This window comes from Procambarus clarkii, chromosome 20, assembly GCF_040958095.1.
Source record: "Procambarus clarkii isolate CNS0578487 chromosome 20, FALCON_Pclarkii_2.0, whole genome shotgun sequence".
NCBI lineage: Eukaryota > Metazoa > Arthropoda > Malacostraca > Decapoda > Cambaridae > Procambarus > Procambarus clarkii.
The window spans coordinates 15,492,085-15,516,895 of NC_091169.1; the positions used below are offsets into that span (position 1 = coordinate 15,492,085).

At 52.8% G+C, this 24,811-nt stretch overlaps 1 protein-coding gene across 2 annotated transcripts in view; it reads right to left on the bottom strand.

The window, feature by feature from the left end:
* The window catches only part of LOC123755353 (uncharacterized), a 144,414-nt gene that overhangs the window by 55,033 nt on the left and 64,570 nt on the right, over positions 1 to 24,811 (bottom strand). For both annotated transcript variants that reach the window (XM_045737897.2, XM_045737894.2), the window contains exon 4: positions 7,969 to 8,051. In XM_045737897.2, the coding sequence (XP_045593853.2) occupies positions 7,969 to 8,051 (83 nt within the window). The remainder of the gene's footprint in view (positions 1 to 7,968; positions 8,052 to 24,811) is intronic.

Consider the following 24,811-nt stretch of genomic DNA (forward strand, 5'->3'; position numbering starts at 1 on the left):
GAACGAGAAACAGCCAATGCTGGATCTCGACAACTACTGGATGAACCGGGTTAAAGGACCCGAGAGCCATGAGGGCACTACGAGAGTCAACAACAACTACAAAGGAAGACTGACAACGAGAAAGCAGGAGACGAAGAGCATAGAGAATAGCATAAAGTTCCGCTGTAAAGATGCTAGTCTCCGGAGGCAAGCGACACATATAAGTGCGATCAGGAAAAACAACAGAGTAGCCAACACCGTCCGCTGACTTAGACCCATCGGTGAAGACAGAAACGGAGCGGGAGTGAGAAGAAAAGTGCTCGAGGAAAAGGCGTTTTAGAACCGTAGGAGGGGTAAAAGCTTTAGTGATACGGGTCAAGGATGTACAAAACCGCGGAAGAGGGACCCTCCACGGGGGCAAAGAAGGAACAACACGAGGAGAAACATCAGAAATACGAACGGAAAGAGAATCCTGCAGGCGAGATAACCGGACAGAAAGAGGGAGGTGGTGAAGAGGAACAGGAACCGCAGGAGGAGTAAAAGTTAAAGCACGACAGAGGCGAGAGGAAGGATGTTGCAAGGACCGCGCAAGATAGCGAAGACAGTAGCGATCACGGCGGTCCTGGAGAGACAGGAAGCCAGTGTCAACATACAAGCTAAGGACGGGAGTCGAACGAAAGGCACCAGAACTGAGGCGCAACCCAGTATGGTGCAAAGCATCAAGACGGCGAAGAGTAGAAGGAGAAGCAGACGAGTAAGCAGGGCAACCATAATCGAGCTTAGACAGGACGAGAGAGGAATGTAAAGCAAGGAGAGTGCGCCTATCTGCCCCCCAAGAAGTATGGGACAAGACCCGAAGGAGGGTAAGGGCCTTAGAGCACTCAACACGGAGGTAAGAGATATGGGGAGACCAAGACAAACGAGTGTCAAGGAATAACCCCAAAAGCTTCGCGGAATCTTTGTATTCAAGGGGATGACCATAAAGTGACAAAGAGGGACGAAGAACAACCCGTTTCCGCGTAAAAGTCATGGCACAAGTCTTAAAAGCAGAGAACTTGAAGCCATGATCTGTGGCCCAAGACGACACGGCATCAATTGCAAGTTAAAGCCGGCGTTGAAGGAGAGGCGAATCATCACCCTGACAACAAAGGGTAAGATCATCGACATAGAGAGCGGAGAAGACACCAGAAGGAAGAGAGGAAAGAAGACCATTGAGGGCAACCAGAAAAAGAGTAGTGCTCAGAACACTACCCTGGGGCACACCTTCGTATTGCTGAAAAGAGGGAGAGAGAGCGGTACCAAGGCGCACCCGAAAGGAACGACGAGAGAGGAAGCTGCGGAGAAAGAGAGGGAGATAACCACGAAGGCCAAAAGAATGAAGTTGAGATAGGATATGATAACGCCAAGTGGTGTCGTAAGCCTTTTCCAGGTCAAAAAGGACGGCAACAACGGAGGTCTTCGCAGCAAAAGCAGTACGAATATAGACCTCCAAGTTCACCAGGACATCTGTCGTGCTGCGGCACTTGCGGAAACCAAATTGAGAAGGGGAGAGGTGATGGTGTTCCAGGAACCACATCAGACAAACGTTAACCATACGTTCAAAGAGTTTGCAGACACAACTTGTGAGAGCAATAGGGCAAAAGTCCTTAGGGGAAATACCCAGAGACCCCGGTTTGCGAACAGGGAGGACAACGGCATCGAGCCAGCCCTCAGGGACTGACGACGACTCCCAGATCCGATTATACAGACTCAGTAAATACTGAGACGTGCTCGGAGGGAGATGGCGAAGCATCTCATAATGAATACCATCGGAGCCCGCCGCCGTAGAACCGCAGAGGGCCAGGGCAGAACGAAGTTCAGAGAGAGAGAAGGGATCATTATAGGGAAGCTGAAGATGAGTGCAGAAATCTAAAGGACGAGACTCAAGGACAGGTTTACGAAGAAGGAAAGATTGGGGAAGATGAAGACCAGAGCTAACAGAAGAAAAGTGGGAACCCAGTTCGGAAGCGACCTGCAACGGGTCCGCCACAAGAGTATCATGGAGGTGAAGGACCGGTGAAACATCGGGAACGAACTTACCCGCTATCTTGCGGATACGCTTCCAGATCTGGGCCAGAGGGGTTTCGGACGTAATTGTCGAGACATAAGATGCCCAACATTCACGTTTAGCCATACGGATGGCCCTACGGGCCACCGCACTCGCTTTCCGAAAGAAAAGAAAAGAATCGGTCGTCTGCCTACGGCGGTGCCTCTTCCAGGCTGCACGCTTACAGCGGACAGCCCGAGCACAGTCCGCATTCCACCAGGGAACGCACTTCCGTGGACCCCGGGAGGAAGAGCGAGGAATAGAGACGAGGGCAGCGTTGAAGACAGTGTCATGAAAAAGGAGGAGAGCGCGAGAGAGAGGCAGAAGGGAGAGGTCAGAGAGAGCAGCACTGAGGGAAAATAGGGTCCAGTCTGCCTTAGCAAACTGCCACCTAGGGAAAGAGAGGGAAGGGCGAAAAGAGAAAAAGGAAACAAGGATGGGGAAATGATCACTTCCATGGAGGTCATCAAGAACCTGCCACGTGAAATCTAAGTAAAGAGAAGAAGAGCAGAGAGAAAGATCAAGACAAGAAAGGGTGCGAGTCCGAGAGTCCAAATGAGTGGGCTCACCAGAATTCAGAAGAGACAGGGAAGAAGAGAGGAGAAACGGCTCAAGGAGGCGACCCCGGGTATTCGTCAGAACGTCACCCCAAAGAGAATGACGACAATTGAAGTCACCCAGCAGGAGCACAGGCTCCGGCAAGGAGTCTAGGAGGTGTTTTAAATCAGGAAGAGAGAGCGGGACACTCGGGGGGAGATAAATGGAACAAACTGTGTACCATTTTCCCACAAAGATACGAGCAGCAGAACAATGGAGAGGCGAAGGAAAAAGCAAAGGAACAAAGGGAACATCGGCACGAATCAAGAGAGCAGAAGAATTAGAAGCCCCAGCAATGGCTGGGGGGGGGGGAGAGAAAGGAATAGCCACGAAAACGACCAGGACGAGCACCAAGCATTGGCTCCTGGAGACAGACACAAAGGGGCGAAAACCGCGAAATCAGAAGTTGGAGTTCGAGGAAATTGGCGTAATAACCTCGAACGTTCCATTGAAGAATGGACAACGACGAGAAGAGAAAGGACAAAAACAGAGAACAAGGAAGAAACAAAGGCAAAAGAGCAACAGAGCACGTTAAAGAATATCAGGGTCGGAATCAGGGTCAGCAAAGTCAGGGTTAGGGGGCATGGGTAAACTGAGCAAAGACGGAGGGAAGGAAACGGGAGAACAGATCAGAGGAGGGCGGGCGGGGTCCGGAGGAGGAGGAGGAGGAGGAGGAGGAGGAGGAAGAGGAAGAGGAGGAGACAACGGAGAGGAGCAGTCAAGGACAGCAGCAGGAAGAGGGGGAGTAGAAAGAGGGGAGCGCACCCCAGCAAGAGCAGCAACCGAAAGGGAAGCAGGGGCCAAAGAAACCTCCATAGCAGGAACAGGGGGCGTAATCACTGAAACGGGAGGGGAAGGAGCAACAGAGCAAGAAGTAGGAGCTGAGGAAGAAAGCGAAGCCTTCTTACCCGCCGGGGAAGAGGAAGGAGAGGAGCCAGGCTTACGCTTCTGACTTAAAGAGACCGGTGTCCCAGCAACTACGTACCGGGCAACGGATTCCAGTGTCTCAACAGGAGAAGCCGAACGAGAGCACACACGACGGCCGTTAGGAGAGCGATGGACATCCGCCCGCACCGACAGGCGGTGGGGAGAGCCGATAGATGGAGGAAGAGGATGGGAAGGAGGATCGGAGGGGGACGAGGAAGAAGACACAGAAGACACGACAGACCGGGTAGAAGGAAGGGGAACCCCAGACAGAGGACCAGGAGGATCCTTCGGGAGAGAACCCAAAGGAACAAAGGAGGGGGCAGTGGGCGCATCAGGGTCCAAGGCCCGGAAACGGTTGTGAGTCTGAGGAAGGCGGGAAGGACGAGGAGAGGAAGAGCGCAACACGCGAGCATAAGAGATATTAGCATAAGGCGGGAGCCGGCGAACCTGGCGTCTCGCCTCAGGAAAAGATAAACGCTCCCGGTGCTTCAAGTTGAGGACGGCTGCCTCAAGCTTGTAATGGACACACGCACAGGAGAAGGTAGGATGGGCCTCACCGCAGTTGAGGCAACGAGCCTGGGGAGAAGTGCACTCCGACTTAGAGTGACCTTCGCCACCACACAAAGGACAGAGAGAGACAGTCCCGGAGCAGCGGAGGGCACCATGCCCAAACCTCCAGCACTTGTTGCAGAGCCGAGGAGAAGGAATGTACTCCTGGACAGAGCACCTGGCACCAGCAAGAATGACAGAGGGTGGAAGGGTCCTACCATCAAAGGTAATCTTCACAACCCGGAGGGGTTGACGACGACTACCACGAGGGGGACGAGTAAACGTGTCCACCTGGAGAATAGAATGGCCCTGGGCAGCAAGAATATGTTGAATATCGTCGTGGCAGTCGCGCAGGTCCCGAACACCGGTCGCAACATGGGGCGGGAGCAAAATAGTGCCAACACTGGCATTCAACTGAGCGTTCTTCGAGACCCGAACAGGGGTCTCGCCAAGGCAGGACAAGGCAGCCAAGCGGGAAGCAGCATCCGGAGAAGGAGCAGCAACGATACGTGTACCGAGATGAGTGGGGTTGAAAGTAATGGAGGCATCCACGGAATCAACGAGATGTCGATGGAGGGAGAAATCGTCAGGAGGCGCAGAATCAAGAGGGAGGAGATCAAAATATTTGGCCCACGAAGCGGGACCAAACAAGGCTTGATAGGTAGCAGAACTGGAAGGAATCGAGCGAGGGCGGCCGTGACGAGGACGGTGGTGAGAACCCCCAGAGAGAGAGGGGTTAAAAGGCACAGTAGTTACAACTAGAGAAGGAGCCGCGCCAGGGGACGAGGTAGTCACCACTGGGGGCTTGGGGCTCGACCCAACCACAGAGGAGGGAGGGGAGCCAGGGGAAGGAGTCAGAGAGGCCAAAGGAGGAGCAAGGTCGGGGCCCAACGCAGCGGAGGCTACAGAGCCCGGTCTTCCAATACGGACCGACCCGGGGGCTTGGTCGCCCACCCCACGAGCCTGAGAAGGTAAACCAGAAGCAGCCGAAACAGGGTTTATCATCATGACGAAAGAAGAATTCATTCACGAATGTGCCCCCACACCCACCACGGAGCCTCAATTAGAGGCAGGACACCCAACAAGAAGCTATCGCCGATCTTGCCGGGGCCTCCTAGGGGTGCGTCGTGAGTATACGCCCCACAAACGCCACCTTAAGAAACCGACAGTCCGTCGAGATCGGGTTCAGTGACGAAATGGGGATTGACAATAAAAGGTTCCCCTCGCTCTCGACGTCGGGTACTGCAGTTCTACGGGTGCAAGAGTATGCCTCCTCAAGCACCCGGGCGTCAAAATAGAAGAAGTCCAAGGGAAGAACCAGAACGAGCAAAAGGTCGGCAGGAAACGGCAAGCAGATAGGAGAAGAGGGGGGAGAAAAACGAAACAGAAGGAAAAGGAAAAGATGACCAGCAGAATTGGAGAGGACGGCAGCAGGAGCACAAGGCTAGAAAAGGACAGAGGACTGCCCCAAGGAGCATCACACTCCGGCAGCCACCCACTAAGCCCCCACACGGCGACAACGAGCTGAGCGGGGAGGGGGTGATACTTTTCAAGACGCTAGTGCTCTCTAGAGTGGAATACTGCTGCACAATGACAGCCACTTTTAAAGCTGGAGAAAATGCTGACCTGGAGAGTGTGCAGAGATCCTTTACTGCTAAAATCCACTCAATAAAACATCTAAACTACTGGGACCGACTAAAAAGCCTAAATCTGTATTCTCTTGAGTGCAGGCGGGAAAGATACATAATAATTTACACATGGAAAATAGTATATAGGCTGGTCCCAAATCTGCACACAGAAATAGCACCACATGAAACCAGAAGACATGGCAGGATGTGCAGAATACCCCCGATGAAAAGCAGAGGTGCAACAGGTACTCTGAGAGAGAACTCTATCAACATCAGAGGCCCGAGACTGTTCAACACGCTTCCACTACACATAAGAGGCATAACTGGCAGACCCCTCGCAGTGTTCAAGAGAAAACTGGATAAGCACCTCCAAAGGATACATGATCAACCAGGCTGTGATTCATACGCCAGGCTGCAAGCAGCCTGGTCAAACAGCTTTGTTGACCAGTCCAGCAACGGGGAGGCCTGGTCGATGACCGGGCCGCGAGGACGCTAAGCTCCGGAACAACTCCAAGGTAACTCCAAGGTTGGTCCACTAGGCTGTTGCTTGGAGCGGCCCGCAGGCCCACATGCCCACCACAGCTCGGTTGGTCCGGCACTCCTTGGAGAAAATGATCTAGTTTTCTCTTAAGATGTCAACGGTTGTTCTGGCAATATTTTTTATACTCGCTGGGAGGATGTTGAACAACCGTGGACCTCTGATGTTTATACAGTGTTCTCCGATTGTGCCTATGGCACCAGATACAAGATGCATATATCAGATACAAGATGGGGTCCAAGTACAGAGCCTTGTGGGACTCCGCTGGTGACATCTCACTACACTGATGTCTCACCACAACTTTTGTAACAGCCTCTTAAGGGGTACTGTGTCAAAAGCTTTCTGACAGTCTAAGAAAATGCAGTCTACTCACCCTTCTCCTTCTTATCTAATTTTTATCACCATGCCTCACATTAAAATTGTGAGGCATGATTTACCATCCATGCACTCATGCTGGTGGTGTTTTACAAAGCTCCTTTTCTTCAGCTGTTCTAAGGGCTTTTTCCTCACGATCTCCATCACCTTGCATGGTATACAAGTTAAAGAAACTGGCCTGTTGTTCAGTGCGTCTTGCCTATCACACATTTTGTATATTGGGACTACACTCGGTGTCTTCCAATGTTCTGGTAGGTCTCCTGTTTCCAGTGACTTGTTATACACCATAGAGTGTGGCACACATCGTGCTTCTGCACCCTCATTTAGTATCCATGGGTAAGATTCTATCAGACCCAAAAGCCTTTATCACATTCAGCTTCAACAGATTCCTTCTGACTTCATCTCTGCCAAGTTCAAAATCCTCCAAGGTCGCTTGGTTTACCGCCTTCTCTCTCAGTACAGGGTACTTCTCCTTGTTCTACTAAGACCTCCTAGAATCTCTAGTTGAGTTCTTCACACACCTTGTCATTCTCTGTGTATCTGTTCTCTTTTCTCAGTTTCATCACTTGTTCCTTCACTGGTGATTTCCTCCTGATGTGGCTAAAGAACAGTTTTGGTTCGGTTTTGGCTTGTGATGTCATTTTCATACTGCCTCTCTGCTTCTCTCCTCACGCTGAGGTACCTTCACTTTATACCACAGAGTACACACTGACAGGGTTGTGACAGACTGTGGCTGCCTCTGACTGGTGACAATTGTGAAGGCCTGACTAGTTGTGATTAACTGCGACTGGTTGTGACTGTGAATGTCTGATTGATTATGACTGTCTCTGACTACCTGTGAATGCCTGCTACATAAGAAGCAGTGAAATCTGTGAAGGAAAAACCAGAATCGTGTGGCAAGAGTCATCAAGGAAAACAGCATGCCCCTTTATCCTGCAGAGTCCTTCCTGACTCTTCCCTCTCTCCTGATACCCTCTACCCAAAACCCATCGACCCCGACACCTCCAATACCCCATGCCTCAAGCTACTTTTGTACAAGATTAATACAGCATGGCACAATGCCTGTCTACAGTATCTGGCAAAATCTACAGTTATCTGAATTGCTATTTGAATATGGCAAAGTTTTGCCAGAAAAATAACCGGCCACAAAAATCGCCAGATAACCCAAACATTGAGATCAGCGGGCTTAGGATAAGCGAGCTCATACAGAATACACTATATTTATTGCAGATTACAGTATATCAAAGTACTATGAATTAAGATAGGAATTAAAGTATTATTAAACATACCTTGCGTATTCCATGTATCAGCATGCAGCAGACAATAGCCTGAATTGCTTCACAAATGATGAGTGCAAAGGAGAAGGCCAAAACTGCAAAGATAAACATTTAATTTTCAAAATTGTTCTAATTTATTTCACTACAGTTTCTTAGGGCACGTCTCCACAACTCTATTTCTTCCCTTCATCACAGGAAATGTAGAAGTGTTAGCACGACCTAGGGCAGGTGTGGCCAATCTTTTTGAGAGTATGTGCCCAAACTATCAATAATTTTCCAATATACTGTATTAAATCTCATGCCCATGGGAATTTTGAGCCACAGATTATTATTTAGTTATATTTGTATTTTACCACTTTTTATGGAAAAGATAACAAAATGCTTGAAAGCATTCTTAACCACTACACTGCTCTGCCCCCAAATATGGCAAACCCCTGGTGCACAGAAAATAAATTGTTAAAAAAAAAAAAAACAGCGTTGAATGTATTGAAACGCCATTTTCTGGGTGAGTCCCGGAGGCTCCCTGGAGCTATCCCAGGCTGACATGCTAATGTCAGACTTTGGCATCAGTCATGTGTATGGAGTTCTTAGGCCTACTGGGCCTAAGAACCACGGCTTAACCAACCACGGCCAGAACCGGGCCCCCTCAGAGAGGCAAGGGGAGCAATCGCCTATAGAAGCCCCCGTGTGGTTGGAAGCATTCTATGTCTGCCATCGACCGGAACATGCACCCAGAAAGATAAGCGCCTCAAAACAAACCCCTATTCTGGTTAAAATTGCTACCAAAAGCCGAACTAGTGGATAGAGCTCCCCAACCGAAAACAAGCAAACTAGTGTGACGTCACACACCGCCGTGCCGCTGTCTGCGCAGCTCCCCCCTCCCCGGGAGGGGGAAGGGGGAGCCTCAGACCCTCCACACCGGCTACCCACACCTCAGTACTTGAGGCTGGATGTCAAAAACGCGAAAAAACGCCGACTGGAGGGAGGAAGGGATGCTGGGGAGCCTCTGGGACTCACTCGGAAAATGGCGTTTCATTACATTCAACGCTGGTTTTCTGGGGGGAGCCCCTGCGGCTCCCCGGAGCTAACTACCCATAGACAGAAAAACAGGGACTTACCCGGGAGGCGGTCGTCGCTCACTCCTCAACTCGAAGCCGAGACAACTGGCTGCAACCGCCGACCCAAAGCAACACAGGCCCGACGGGGCCCAGGGACATTCACAAGGTAACGAGCAGCCAGGACCCTGTTCGACCACCAAAATCCCCGCGCCCGAATATCAGACCAAGACATATTCCCAAAGACGGCAGCAAGAGCCGCGAACTTACGAACGTCATGGGCACGGGGATAGACCGCAAGCTGGCTGGACTTAATAACCCTGCAGACGACCTGGGAGATCCGAACCCGCGAACAGGGAAGAAGGGAAACCGGATCAACCCACAGCGCGTCCCCGGACACAAAAGCCGTGGCGCGCAAATAACGGTGAAGCGCCGCAACCGGACACAAAACATGATGCACCCCCGGCCTAACAACCAAGCATCAACCACCCATGGACCCCTCCGGAACGCAGCTGTTTCATTCTTCGCCAGAAAAGGAGGAGACGGCTGCAAACGAACAAAACAATCACCACGACCAAAAGAGCAGAAACCCCTGCGCCGGAGGAGAGCATGAAGCTCCCCTACCCGACCCCCAGAGGCCAAAGCCAGCAAGAAAAGTGCCTTGGAATAACAATCCTGGACCAAAGGGGCCACAATGAAACGAGCAGACGAAAGGAAAGCCAGCACTCTGTCCAAAGACCAGGACGGCTCAGGCGACGCATAAGCAGGCCGGAGGTGAAACAATGCACGAGACAGCTTGCGAAACGGCGCAGATGTAACATCGATACCGAAAGCAAGCTGAAGCAGCTCTGCCAGCGCCGCACGATACGAGGTGACAGTGTTAGGCATAAGATGACTGTCCTGAAACAACCACGAGAGGAAGGACAAGACCACCTGAACAGACAAGGAACTAACACGACGAAGACGCAAAAAGAAATGGGAGGACCGCCAGGAAACTTCATACTACCGCCGAGAAGAAGCCCTCAGGTGGGACACCAAAAAGGAGACCACCTGATCACCATAGAGATGATGATAGACTCAAGTCAAAAAACCCATACGCCAAGACTCGAGGAGAAGATCGAACCAGCCACGTGATGTACCGGCCCGATCTGCTGAAAGAGGCGGAGCCGCGGGAAAACCCTCGGGTTCGGACACCGAGCAACCAGCGCCTGAAACCAAGGCTGGGCCGGCCACCAAGGGGCCAGAAGGACAACTCTCCCCTGGTAAGTCTCTAAGCGAGTCAGGACCAGGAGCAACAGCCGAACCGGGGGAAAGAGGTACAGGAACCCCCACCTCGACCAGTCTAGCCAAAAGGCATTAACCTCGATGGCCTCGCGATCGGGGAAGGGCGCTGCATAAACGGGAAGACGCCGCGACCACGCCGACGCGAAGAGGTCCACCTCGGGGCGCCCAAACATCTGGCAAAGCCAACAGAAGGACTCGTCGTCGACCGTCCACTCCGTGGAGAGGGGAACGAAGCGAGACAGGGCGTCGGCCAAGACATTGGACACGCCCCGTACGTGAACCGCCAGGAGAGCCAAACCCCGAGAACTCAGCTGACGAGTCACCCGAAGCGACCAACCCCAAAGAGACAAGGACTGCATCGAACCCCCGCAGTTCAGGCAATGAACCACCGGAGAGCAGTCCGAATGGAGCCGAATCGTCGATCCGCGGGCCACCCGAAAACTCCCTAGAGCAAACCACACTCGACGGAAGGACGGATCCCAACGCCCCTGGCCGGCCTGGTGAGCACTGGTCACAAAACCCCAGCCGAGAGACGACGCATCCGTGTACACATCGAGCGAGGGCTCGGGTAGGCACCAAGGCACTGAACCCCGAAAAACCCGAAGAGGAAGCCGGTGACGCAGCAACCGACGCAAGGCCCCCGGGGTCGAACTCTGCGATCGCGAGAGAGGCGGAAGGGGGAACCCCGAAGGAACCAGAACAGTCGTCGAAGCCAAACCCGACCCGGCGGGTAGACCACCATCGCGAAGTTCAGGCTCCCGCACAGCCCCTTGAGCAACCGCCGGGTGACCCGAGGTCCCTCCAGAAACAGACGAAGGCGGGACCGCCGCCGCAGGAGAGACTCTGGAGGGAGAGACAAGGAGGCGGTTCGACAGTCCCAAACGAGACCCAGCCAAGTCCGAACCTGAGAGGGAACCAGATGGGACTTCCTCCAGTTCACCAAGAACCCGAACTCGGGGAGCTGGGAAAAGAACCAAATCCCTGGCTAGCGAGCAAGCTGACTGGCTGGGAGCCCAAACCAGCCAGTCGTCGAGGTAGGCCAACACCCGAACACCTAGGAGACGCAAACGAGCCACCACAACCTGTGTAAGGCGCGTGCACACGCGAGGTGCCAGGTTCAACCCGAACAGGAGACAACGAAAGCGGTAACTCAGACGCCCCACAACAAAACCGAGCCACTCCCTGAACTGTGGATGAATCGGGACATGCCAATAAGCGTCCCGGAGGTCCAAGGACACCATCCAAGCTCCCGGCTCCAAGAGGAGCCGAACCTGAGACAGCGTAGTCATCTGAAAGGAGGGGCAATGAACCCAGGGGTTCAGACGGGACAAGTCCAGAATGAACCGCAGGTCCGCGCAGTCTCGTTTTGGAACCGGACACAGACGGGAAACCCATCTGAGGGACGACGTCGTTTCGACGCTGCCCAAGCGTACCCACTCCAAGACGACTCGACAGAGCGCAGGGGAAGAAACCTGCCCTGCCAGCCCCGACCCCCCCAAGGGGGGAGGGGCCACCCAACGCCACCGCAGGCCGCGAGACACGACCTGAAAGGCCCACGAATCGTGGGACCAGGCGCGGGCGAACAGTGCAAGCCGCCCCCCCCCCCATCGCCCCGTCAATGGGGCAAACCGCGAAAGGGCCGGCGACCCTTACGAGACCCAGAACCCCGCACAGCGCAAACACCGCACCGACCAGACGAGGGAGGGTCCTCAGGAGGAGCCAAACCCGTACCTGACACCAGAGGCCTACCACGACGAGAGGAACCCCGAGCCCTGGCACGACCTTTCTAGGAAGACCTACCCCGGGACCCCCGGAAAACCAACAAGTCCGACATCGGACGACAAGCCGCCGACGCAGCCTGAATAAACTGCGCCACAGCCGACTCCTCAAACAGAAGAGGACAAAAAGGTGAAGAACGCCTAAGAGCCAGAGCCCAAGCAGATTCCATGGAGGAACCCAGCACCGTCTGCCGACACGCGAGACGGGAAGCATAAAACAGGGAAACTGCATCCCGCAAAATCTGCGTGAACAGCTTCAACAAGGCAGCCGACGAATGCGCAGCCGAGGACAAGGTGCCGGACCCCGGAACGGACCCAAGCGTCCTCACATCCTCCACGAGCCAATCCGAAGACAGCTCCAGGAGGGAAAAGAACCGCAAGGCTGAAGCCAAAAGGCCCCGGGCGCGCAAGTCCTCCGCAACGAGTGCCGCCGAAAGGGTGGGAACCTGCACATGGAGATGAATAACATCCACATCGCGGGGAAGGGCAGGGGCAAACAAGCACTCATTCAGGTACTCAAGCTCGCCCCCCAGGAAAACCTGAAGCACCGTGGAAGCTTCCCGCCACTCCAGCGTGCGGGAACGACAGAAGGAATGCCAGGAATCCAGAACAAACAAGGGGCAGTCTGCTAGCCAGGACGACTCCAGAACCTCTTAACGGAGCCAGAAAGAAAACGAAGTCCCAAACCTGAATTCGGACAGATCCATTTCCGAGGCATAATCCGGGTCACGCAGGAGGTAAGCTGCAAAGGCCGCTCGCACCACACCAGGTTGGATGCGATAAGCTGAAAACCTCCGGAAGGACAGAATCGACGTACCCGGGGGAACACGGAACCGAACCCGGGGAAGGCCCGACACCAAATCCAACTCGTACGCAGAGGGGGGAAAAGAAAACCCCACACCTTGTAACAATAAGCCCCGCTCAGAGGGAAGAAAAACCCAGGCGGGGTCCAGCGGGGCCCAAGGCCCCCAAGTCAGCCCCTCCCCAACCTCGAGGTCCTTCACCACAGGACCCGAGGCCGAGTCCTCTCCCCAAGCCCTGACCCCACAAGACAAGGACGGAGCAGCCGGAAAAGCTGGAGGAAGGGGGGCCCACTGGTCAGACCCAGAAGCTTCGGCCGGGAGACAAGACTCGAATGCCTCTGCCGCCCCCCCCGGAAGGGGCAACCCCCGAAGCTGCCCGAGTCTCGAGATCAAGTAACCCCTGCTCCGACCCCGAAACCCTCAGACGCTTCGGGCCCGGAAGCAGGGGGGGTGGGACCAGAACGAACAGAAGGGGAAAGACGAGGTGGTGCGGACTAAACCAGGATTGAAGCGACCCCCACCCCCAAGTCCGGGTCTCGAAAAGCAAAGCGGGGCAGCCCCGGGGCATCCGGGTGAGCAACCAACCGAGCACGTTGCAACAGACGAAACCTAGACCTCAACGCACGCGCCGCCTGTACCCGGATAGAATCATCAGAGGATTGGGTAAATTGAGCCACAAGCAAGCAGCAACACTCACAGGACTCAGGGTCGAAAGTATCACCGACCCAACAGGCAGCGTGGCAGAGGCAAAAACAATGAGGGTCACCCTGAGACAAGGGGACCGAGCAACCCTCAAACTCGCACACAGCGAGTGGGGACTCCGGGGTCACATCCATCGGACCCACGCGCCCCCTAGGGGATTCCCAGGGTCCTGAGCGTTTACTTTAAGAGGACTCGCGCTCAGGTAGTCCCAGGCAGGGTGCTGCAAACCGGCGCCCAAAACTACCAAGCAAACTTCTATAGCTGAACCCCAGGGACGTGTACACTCACGGGGACCTAGCAGGGGGCGCCACCGAGGAGAACAGTGGAAGGGCAAAAACAAACTGAATAAAATGACAGAACCCCCACCAGGCAAAAATAAAAAGAAAAACAAAACCCCACAAGAGGACAGCGAACCCCAAGGAACAGAGCCGGCCGCGACGTCGGGAATACAAGCTGAGCAGCACCCTGCTCCCCTACCAGTGCAAACTGCCTCTTACCTGCCGGTAACAAGGGAGAACAGAACACCCAAGAGCCCAACAGGCGGCCGAAAAACCGAAAGGTAAAACGGACCAGCAGAGACAGACCCCGAGGAGCCTGTGAAAGGTGGCCCCAAGCCCCAAGGGCAGTACTTACAGGGCACCTAGGGAAGGCAACCCTAGGCGCATGCAGCCCGAGTACTGAAGATAACTCCTGGCTCTCGCACCCACAAAACCAACACCACACGCAAAGCACAGTGCAGTAGCGACACCGGAGCCAGAGCACACGACCATCGCCTATAGCATCAGCCTCAAGAACTGAGGTGTGGGTAGCCAGCGTGGAGGGTCTGGGGCTCCCCCTTCCCCCTCCCGGGGAGGGGGGAGCTGCGCAGACAGCGGCACGGCGGTGTGTGACATCACACTAGTTTGCTTGTTTTCGGTTGGGGAGTTCTATCCACTAGTTCGGCTTTTAGTAGCAATTTTAACCAGAATAGGGGTTTGTTTTGAGGCGCTTACCTTTCTGGGTGCCTGTTCCGGTCGATGGCAGACATAGAATAATTCCAACCACATGGGGGCTTCTATAGGCCATTGCTCCCCTTGCCTCTCTGAAGGGGCCCGGTTCTGGCCGTAGTCCCCGGTAGGCCTAAGAACTCCATACACATGATTGATGCCAAAGTCTGACATTAGCATATCAGCCTGGGATAGCTCCGGGGAGCCGACGGGGCTCCCCCCAGAAACAGCGTTGAATGTAATAAAACTCCTTTTTCTGGGTGTGACCCGGAGGCTCCCCGGAGCTATACAGGCTGATATGCTAATGTCAGACTTAGGCATCAGTCATGTACATGGAGTTCTGTGGGCCTACCGGGGACCATGAGGCAGAACCTGGTCCCCTCAGAGAGGCAAGGGGAGCAATGGCCTATAGAAAACCCCGTGTGGTTGGAAGCATTCTATGTCTGCCATCGATCGGATCGGGCACCCAGAAAGGTAAGCGTCCCAAAACAAACCCCTATTCTGGTTAAAATTGCTACCTAATGCCAAACTAGTGGATAGAACTCCCCAAAAAGATACGAGCAAACTACCATGACATCACACGTCTCTGCGCCGCTGTCTGCGCAGCTCCCCCCTCCCCGGGAGGGGGAAGGGGGAGCTCCAAACCTCCACGCCAGCAATCCACACCCAAGTTCTGAGGCTGGATGTCAAGAAAACGTGAAAACCGCCGACTGGAGGGAGGGAGGGATGCCGGGGAGCCTCCGGTTCACACCCAGAAAATGGCGTTTCATTACATTTAACGCTGGTTTTCTGGGGGGAGCCCCGTCGGCTCCCCGGAGCAAACTATCCACAGAGGAAAGTAGAAGGACACATCCGGGAGGCGGTTGCTGCATGCTCCACAATTCAAAACCAAGACAACTGGTTGCAACCGCTGACCCAAGGCGACACAGACCCAACTAGGCCCAGGAACGAGTATGAGACCACGAGCAGCCAGGACCCTGTCTGACAACCAAAAAACCCGCGCCTGAATGTCAAACCAGGCCATGTTGCCAAAAACGGCAGCAAGAGCCGAAAACGTAGGAACGTCACGAGCACGGGGATAGACCGCAGGCTAGCTAGCCGTAAGAATCCCGCGGACGACCTGGAAAACCCGCACCTGCGGACCGGGAAGAAGGGAAACCGAAGCAACCCAAAATGCCTCTACGGACACAGAAGCCGAGGCACGTGTGTTTGTACAAAATGAAATCTTCAGAGAACCAGACACAATAAGAATTCCAGAGAACAACATAGAGCGGATAGAGGTGTCTAGAGATGAAGTGGAAAATATGCTAAAGGAGCTCGGGAGGAACAAAGCAGCTGGCCCAGATGGCGTTTCACCATGGGTTCTGAGAGAATGTGCATCTGAGCTCAGCATTCCACTTCACCTGATCTTTCAGGCATCCCTGTGTACAGGAATCGTAGCAGACGTGTGGAAACAGGCTAACATAGTTCCAATCTACAAAAGTGGCAGCAGGGAAGACCCCCTCAATTATAGACCTGTATCATTGACAAGTGTAATAGTGAAAGTATTGGAAAAGCTAATCAAAACTAAATGGGTAGAACACCTGGAGAGAAATGATATAATATCAGACAGACAGTATGGTTTTCGATCAGGAAGATCCTGTGTATCGAATTTACTCAGTTTCTATGATCGGGCCACAGAGATATTACAGGAAAGAGATGGCTGGGTTGACTGCATCTATCTGGACCTAAAAAAGGCTTTCGACAGAGTTCCACATAAGAGGTTGTTCTGGAAACTGGAAAATATTGGAGGGGTGACAGGGAAGCTTCTATCATGGATGAAAAATTTTCTGACCGATAGAAAAATGAGGGCAGTAATCAGAGGCAATGTATCGGAATGGAGAAATGTCACAAGTGGAGTACCACAGGGTTCAGTTCTTGCACCAGTGATGTTTATTGTGTACATAAATGATCTACCAGTTGGTATACAGAATTATATGAACATGTTTGCTGATGATGCTAAGATAATAGGAAGGATAAGAAATTTAGATGATTGTCATGCCCTTCAAGAAGACCTGGACAAAATAAGTATATGGAGCACCACCTGGCAAATGGAATTTAATGTTAATAAATGTCATGTTATGGAATGTGGAATAGGAGAACATAGACCCCACACAACCTATATATTATGTGAGAAATCTTTAAAGAATTCTGATAAAGAAAGAGATCTAGGTGTGGTTCTAGATAGAAAACTATCACCTGAGGACCACATAAAGAATATTGTGCAAGGAGCCTATGCGATGCTTTCTAACTTCAGAATTGCATTTAAATACATGGATGGCGATATACTAAAGAAATTGTTCATGACTTTTGTTAGGCCAAAGCTACAATATGCAGCTGTTGTGTGGTGCCCATATCTTAAGAAGCACATCAACAAACTGGAAAAGGTGCAAAGACATGCTACTAAGTGGCTCCCAGAACTGAAGGGCAAGAGCTACGAGGAGAGGTTAGAAGCATTAAATATGCCAAAACTAGAAGACAGAAGAAAAAGAGGTGATATGATCACTACGTACAAAATAGTAACAGGAATTGATAAAATCGACAGGGAAGACTTCCTGAGACCTGGAACTTCAAGAACAAGAGGTCATAGATTTAAACTAGCTAAACACAGATGCCGAAGAAATATAAGAAAATTGACCTTCGCAAATAGAGTGGTAGACGGTTGGAACAAGTTAAGTGAGAAGGTGGTGGAGGCCAAGACCGTCAGTAGTTTCAAAGCGTTATATGACAAAGAGTGCTGGGAAGACGGGACACCACGAGCGTAGCTCTCATCCTGTAACTACACTTAGGTAATTACGCAAAAAACGGTGGAGAACCGCCACAGGCCACAAAACACGATGCATCCCCGGCCGAATCAAACATCCATCAAAACCCCAAAGACCCCTCCGGAAAACAGCAGTCTCAATCTTTGCCAGACAAGAAGTAGACGGCTGGAGACGAACAAACCTACCGCCCCGACTGAAGGAGCAGAAAACCAGAACAGGAGGAGCCACCATAAACTGAGGAGAAGAAAAGAGTACTCTGCCCAAAGACCAGGACAGCACAGGCAGCGCATGAGCAGGCCGGAGGTGAAACAACGCACGAGATAGCGTGCGGAACGGCTTAGAAGTAACGTCAACACCGAACGCAAGCGGAAGCGGCTCCGCCAGCGCCGCGCAATACGAGGTGACAGTATGCGGCAAAATGATGACTCCAAACCCCCACAAGAGAGGAACAAGGCAATGCCTGAAAAGCAAAGAAACGATAACAGGAGAATAAAACCCCTGAAAGAGGTGAAAAAACTCACCCAAGACACTCGCTTGTACACCCAGGCGCATATAAACAAACCGCCATGCCGCCCTGGTGGCCACGCCGGGAAACCGGCAGAAAGAAAATGGCCACCAGAACAGGGGGCTGTGACCGACGCAAAAGATACGAAAACACGCCAGCAAAAGTGGGAAGCAAGCAGACTAGATGGGCGAAAAACTCCGCCCAGCAGCAGAAAACCCCAGGCAAGGGCAAACAGCCCCAGAACTGCTAGCAGGCATCCCCCACAGCCTCGGGAACCCGCAACAGAGGCCCCGGAGCAGAGCCGCCCCCTGTCCTTAAAGAAAAGGAAGAGTCCATGGGAAAGGCCGCAAGAAAGGGCCGCTGGTAAGACCCAGAAGCCTTGGCAGGAGGAACAGGCTCGAAAACCTCCGTCCCAAACCCGAACGGGGCAGCCCCCGAAACCGCCCAAGTCTCGGCCCCAACTAAACCCCGCCCTGACCCCGAAACCCGAAGACGGTCCGGAGCCGGGAACAGGGAGGGAAAGGGGCGAACAGCACCCAACCAAAATGGGGCGGCCCCAGGGCATCTGAGTGGGAAACCAACCTAGCGTGTTGCAGCAACCTAACCTAGCTTGCAACACGGATGCTACCTGTACTCTGAACAGTAATAAGATCAGGAGAGTACTGGAGAATAAGCAGAGAATCTCTCTCGCCAAGACTCCGGGTCAAGGTGTCAGTGACCCAACAGGCAACATGACGGAGGTAAAAGTGGTGACTGTCACCCTGAGACAAGGGAACAGCAACCAACAAACCCGTACAAGACCCGTATTTGTCTTCCGGGTTGGAACCCGGAAGACAAATTCAATGGTCCACCGAGCCCTGACAGGGTTTTCCAGGGCTCATAGGATAACAACTACGGGAAGCCCAGGCAAGGTGTTGCTAACCGGTTAAAACCCAAAACTAACAAGGGGGGTAGAGGACAACACTGAAAACCCCTGCGACGTGTACAAACATGGGGCCTAGCAGAGGGCCACCAAACACTACCAGTGGAGCTATAGCCACACTAGGCAGATACCCACCAGGCAAATGCAAAAGTATCCACTCAATTTAACGGCCTCTTTTATACCGATCTGCCGGTAATAACGACCGGTTTGGGAGACCGGTATCTGGAGCCTCATATACCGGTCTGGCAGTCGATATTACCGACGGTCGGTATTGGGTTTCTTGTGGCATCGGCGTCCCCTCACATGGCGACCAAGCCACCGACCTCGATCATCCAGAGTCGTATATTACATCTTAATTTTCTTTTAAAATGATTCAGTTTAATGAAGAAAATTTTTAATTATTATTAATAAAATATTTTGAAACAGTTTTTATTAAGCGAAAGTCTTTGTTTTCTTATTAAATACCTTTTATAGTATAGGCACTAGGTATTTTTTTTCCCACGGACCTAGAATGTACTGCGCCAGGCCATGTGTTCCCATTGTTTACTGTGAACTCGCGCTGCTAGCTTCAATTGTGAAGGATATTACAGTACTGTACTGTTAATTGTAATCTTTTTAATTTACAAACTGCCAAAAGTTACCCAAAGGAAGCGCCTGACGGTTGCACAGAAGCTGGAGTTAATTAAGAAACTCAATAAAGGATATTCTCAAGCACGAGCAGCAGCAGAGTTTAACATCGGGAAAAGTACAGTAAGTGACATCAAGAAACAGAAGGGTACTCTATTAAAATATGTGAGCACAACAGAGTAATTACCTAAGTGTAATTACCTAGTTACAGGATGAGAGCTACGCTTGTGGTGTCCCGTCTTCCCAGCACTCTTTGTCATATAACGCTTTGAAACTACTGACGGTCTTGGCCTCCACCACCTTCTCACCTAACTTGTTCCAACCATCTACCACTCTGTTTGCGAAAGTGAATTTTCTTATATTTCTTCAGCATCTGTGTTTAGCTAGTTTAAATCTATGACCTCTTGTTCTTGAAGTTCCAGGTTTAACAGAGTGTGCTACTTCTGGTGCTGCATATTCAAGAAAAACAGTAAAGTCTGGTCAGTATCCACAATTGGATGCTGCAGTGTATAAGTGGTTTATTCAGCACCGCACAATTGGCATGGCAATACGATATGAAGAGCTTAAAGTTGCAGCAAGTAAACTTGCCATTCAATTAGGTATAAAAGATTTCAATGCAAGTGATGGGTGGGTTGGAAGATTTAAGGCTCGGCATAACATTTCAAACACCCAAAAAATTTCTGGTGAGGCGTCAAGTGCTGATCCCACTAATGTTGGTTCATTCAAGGCTAAATTAAACGAGTACATTGTCAGTAATAATTTAAGCAAATATCAAGTAAATAATGCTGACGAGACTGGGTTTATGTGGCGAGCTGTACCAAGTACATCCTTAACCAGTAGGATGCAGGAAAATATTCCTGGACGAAAGATAAGCAAGGAACGACTCTCAGTCTTGCTCTGTGCTAATGCTGATGCCTCTCACAGGACAAAATGTGCCATGGTAGGCAAGTCTAAAAATCCTCGAGCCTTAAAAAATATAATGCAGACACTACCCGTAATATATTACAGTTCTAAGAAATCATGGTTTAATCAAACAATATTTACGGACTGGTTTGAAAACCACTTTTGCAAAGAAGTTAGAGAATTCCAGATCAACAAATGTGGAATAAAGGCCAGTGAGGTTAAGGCATTGTTGCTGCTAGATAATGCCTCTGCTCATCCTATTAGCAAGTTAATTTCAAGGGATGGCAGAATAAAATGCATGGCACTTCCACCAAACACAACATCCTTGATTCAGCCCATGGACCAAGGTGTTATCCTTGCTGCTAAACATATGTACCAAACAGCAATGCTTGAAGATGTTTTAGTTGTTTTACCTAGCGAGGAAGATGAATTGACAGGAAATGATACAAGGGCTCAAAGAACACTAGAAAATCTAAAAAACCAGCGTTGAATGTAATGAAACGCCATTTTCTGGGTGAGACCCGGAGGCTCCCCGGAGCTTTACCGGCTGATATGCTAATGTCAGACTTTGGCATCAGTCATGTGTATGGAGTTCTAGGGCCTACCGGGGACCACGAGCCAGAACCTGGCCCCCTCAGAGAGGCAAGGGGAGCAATGGCCTATAGAAACCCCCGTGTGGTTGGAAGCATTCTATGTCTGCCATCGACCGGGTCAAGCATCCAGAAAGGTAAGCATTCCAAAACAAACCCCTATTCTGGTGAAAATTACTACCTAAGCCAAACTAGTGGATTGAACTCTTCAACAGAAAACAAGGAAACTAGTATGACGTCATACGTCACCGCGCCGCTGTCTGCGCAGCTCCCCCCTCCCCAGGAGGGGGAAGGGGGAGCCCCAGACCTCCCACGCCGGCTATCCACCCATCAGTTCTGAGGCTGGATGTCAAAACACGCGAAAAACGCCGACCGGAGGGAGGGAGGGTTGCCGGGGAGCCTCCGGGTCTCACCCAGAAAATGGCGTTTCATTACATTCAACGCTGGTTTTCTGGGGGGAGCCCCATCGGCTCCCCAGAGCTAACTACCCACAGAGGAAGGTCAAAGGGACAAAACCGGGAGGCAGACACCACGCACCCCCCAAGGAGGCGAGACAACTGGCAGCAAATGCCAACCCAAGGCGCCACAGCCCCGAAAATCCCGGGAACAACACGAGAACCACGAGCAGCAAGGCCCCTGCACGAACACCAAAAATCCATGCCCGAAAGACTGCAAGGCCACGTCGCCCAGACGGCAGCGAGAGCAGCGAAGCCACGAACGCCACAGGCATGAGGGAAGAACACAGGCAGCTTAGCTGCAAGAACACGGCTGACCACCCGGGACACCATCACCCGCGAACCGGGAAGAACAGAACCGGATCAACGCAAAACGCGCTCCGGACCCAAACGCCGTGGCATGCAAACAACAGCGGAGGGCCGCCACTGAACACACAAACGACACCCCCGGCCCGACCAACGAAGCACCAACAAACCCTGGACCCCTCCAGAATGCAGCAGCCCCACCCCGCGCCAGAAAAGATGGAGACTGCTGCCATCAAACAACCAAAACGCTAAAACCGAAGGAGCAAGAAAACTCAGCGAACCGACCCCCAGAGGCAAAGGCCCAAAGGAAAGAGCCGACGAAAAAACACACCGGAACCGAAGGGGCACTACCAACCGAGGAGAAGACAGAGCACGCTGACCAGAGACCAGGATGGTGCAAGCGGCGCACGAACAGGCCGGAGGTGAAACGACGCACAAGACAGCTGACTAACGGTGCAGAAGCAACACCAAGACCGAAAGCAAGCTGAAGCGGCTCCGCCTGCGCCGCACGAAAAGAGGCGACAGTATGTGGCAAGACGACGGCCCCCAACCCCCACTAGAAAACCAAGCCGAGAGTAAACCAAGCCAACAAGAGTAACCACCTAAGAAGGGACAGGAAAAGGAAGGACCGCCAAAATACCCCATACTGCCGCCAAGAGAGGCACGCAGGTGGGACACCTACCACGAAGCCACCCGACCACCAACCGGAGGCAAGACCACAAGGCAGAACATAAGCAGCCCTGACAAGGCCCCCCCGAGCCCAGGAAAAAGGCGGAGCCGCGAGAAGATCTCGGGCGCGACCACCGAAACCCAGGCGGCACAAGGAGATGGAACGTCTGCCGAACAGAAAAACTCCCCAAAGCATGCAAGCCCGCCAGGAGTTCAGAAACGACGGGTCCGACGCGAGACATCGCAAGAACCCCCCCCCCCCCCCCAAAAAAAAAAAAAAAAAAAAAAAAAAAAAAAAAAAAAAAAAACGGCAGGGCAGGAAAACCAAAGAAGGCGGAAGGGTCGCCGCCAGAACAGGACCCGAACCAAGGGGCACGAACAACTGCAATAGACCGAGACAAAGAAGCACATCACAGGACACAGGCTGACCAACGCCTAAGAATACACGCAGAACATCCCTGCTGCAGAGGAGGCAGGAAGAAAGAGCAGAAGCACAAAAAAACCCAGGAGAACAACCAGGGGTGGACAATCAGGCAGGGACAAAAACCGCACGCAATCCCCAGGCACAAAACGGCAGCAAAGTGCCACTCCACAACCGGACACAGGAACAAGGACACGCCACCGTGAAACACGGTACCAAAGCACATGTGCAGCAGCAGCAGCAACTTGTAAATAGCAACTCCCCTCTGCAAAGGCAGAGAACGGAGCAGGCAGACCCCAGACAGGGCCAACGGAGACACGACAAAAACTTTGCAGGCCCAGAAACCTGCACCAGGCGACCGACGGCGGAGAAACCCCGCTCGATACCTGCTGGATGAGGTACTGGGAGCTCTTTTACACCTGAAGCCCGGTCCAAGGCTAGGCCAGACCGGCCAGAGGATGGCCCACCAGGCAGCTGCTAGGAGCAGTCCACCGGTCCACATACCCCCACAACCAGGACGGGCCGGAACTGCCATACGAAAACAGGCCAGTGCGCCCTGGAAGTCCACGGACGAACCAGCAAGAAGGCTTATGCTCGCAAGTAGGTCGTGTAACAAGCACAGACCACTGATGGTAATACAGTGTCCCCCAAAAGTGCCAATAGCACCACTGCACTCCACTGGTACTATCCCGCAAGTTCTACCAGATAGGCGGGACCCAAGAGCCAGAGCTCAAATCCTGCAAGCACAGCCAGGAGCCTCACCAGGTGAGTACAGAACCAACCCTACAACCCCCACACCTCACAACATTAAAAAGGGAGGGTCCCCTGAATGACACCAGCATGGGTTGGACATGCACATGAGGGGGGACAGGAAAGGGTGATAAGGGACAGTCACTGGTGTGCGAACGGTCTCAGTCGTACAAAATATACCTAAATAAAGACAGGTATAGAAACACCGCCGCATCCAGCGCCCGGCCAAAAGACGCCAGACTGCAGAAACTCACCTGGCGAATGGTGGCACGAACTTGACACGACTCAACCGTGCCCAGAAGAACTTGAGAGCACCGCCAGGTGAAGACGCCAGAGCCGGACCCTGCCGGACCCGCAGGAGAACAGGGAGAGGCGAAGGAGGCGGTCCACACCCATGACACAGGGAAAACCGCGGTGTCCTCCCCACAACAGGGAACCAGGACACCCCCGGCGCGAAGGGGCACATACCGCAGCCAGGGAGAAGAACGAGAGGCGAAGCACTGTAGCAAAAAAGGGCGCAAAACCCCAGCACTTTAACACCGCCCAGACCAAAACAAACTCCACGGCGCATGCGCATAACACGCTGGCCGAACCGCACACCCTCCCTGCGGGAAGGCACGAGAAAAGGAGCCAAAAGAGGAAGCAGGAACAAGAAAACTGGCCAAAGCAGCACAGAGCCCAAAAAGGAATCCAACCGGGCGACAAGTAGCCCAACCGGGCGACAAGTAGCCCAACCGGGCGACAAGTAGCCCAACCGGGCGACAAGTAGCCCAACCGGGCGACAAGTAGCCCAACCGGGCGACAAGTAGCCCAACCGGGCGACAAGTAGCCCAACCGGGCGACAAGTAGCCCAACCGGGCGACAAGTAGCCCAACCGGGCGACAAGTAGCCCAACCGGGCGACAAGTAGCCCAACCGGGCGACAAGTAGCCCAACCGGGCGACAAGTAGCCCAACCGGGCGACAAGTAGCCCAACAGGGCGACAAGTACGAGGAGCCGACAGACGTTCCAATAATGCGGGAAGTAGCGAAAAACCTTCCCATACCCTCGAGAACACAGAAGCCAACACTAGTCCCGAAGGCACACGAAGGCGCAGGCGCACCCGAGATCAGAAGTCACGCAGAACCCCATCGAACGGGGAAACATGACAAAAACACCGTCCCAAAAAGGGGGGGAGAGGAAACATCCACCCACAGGACGGAACCAACCGACTCAAAGGCCAAGGAACCGAGCCCGGGGAGGGGCCGACGTCCAACAGCACGTACGGCAAGTGGGGAGGAAAGACCCCACTCCGCG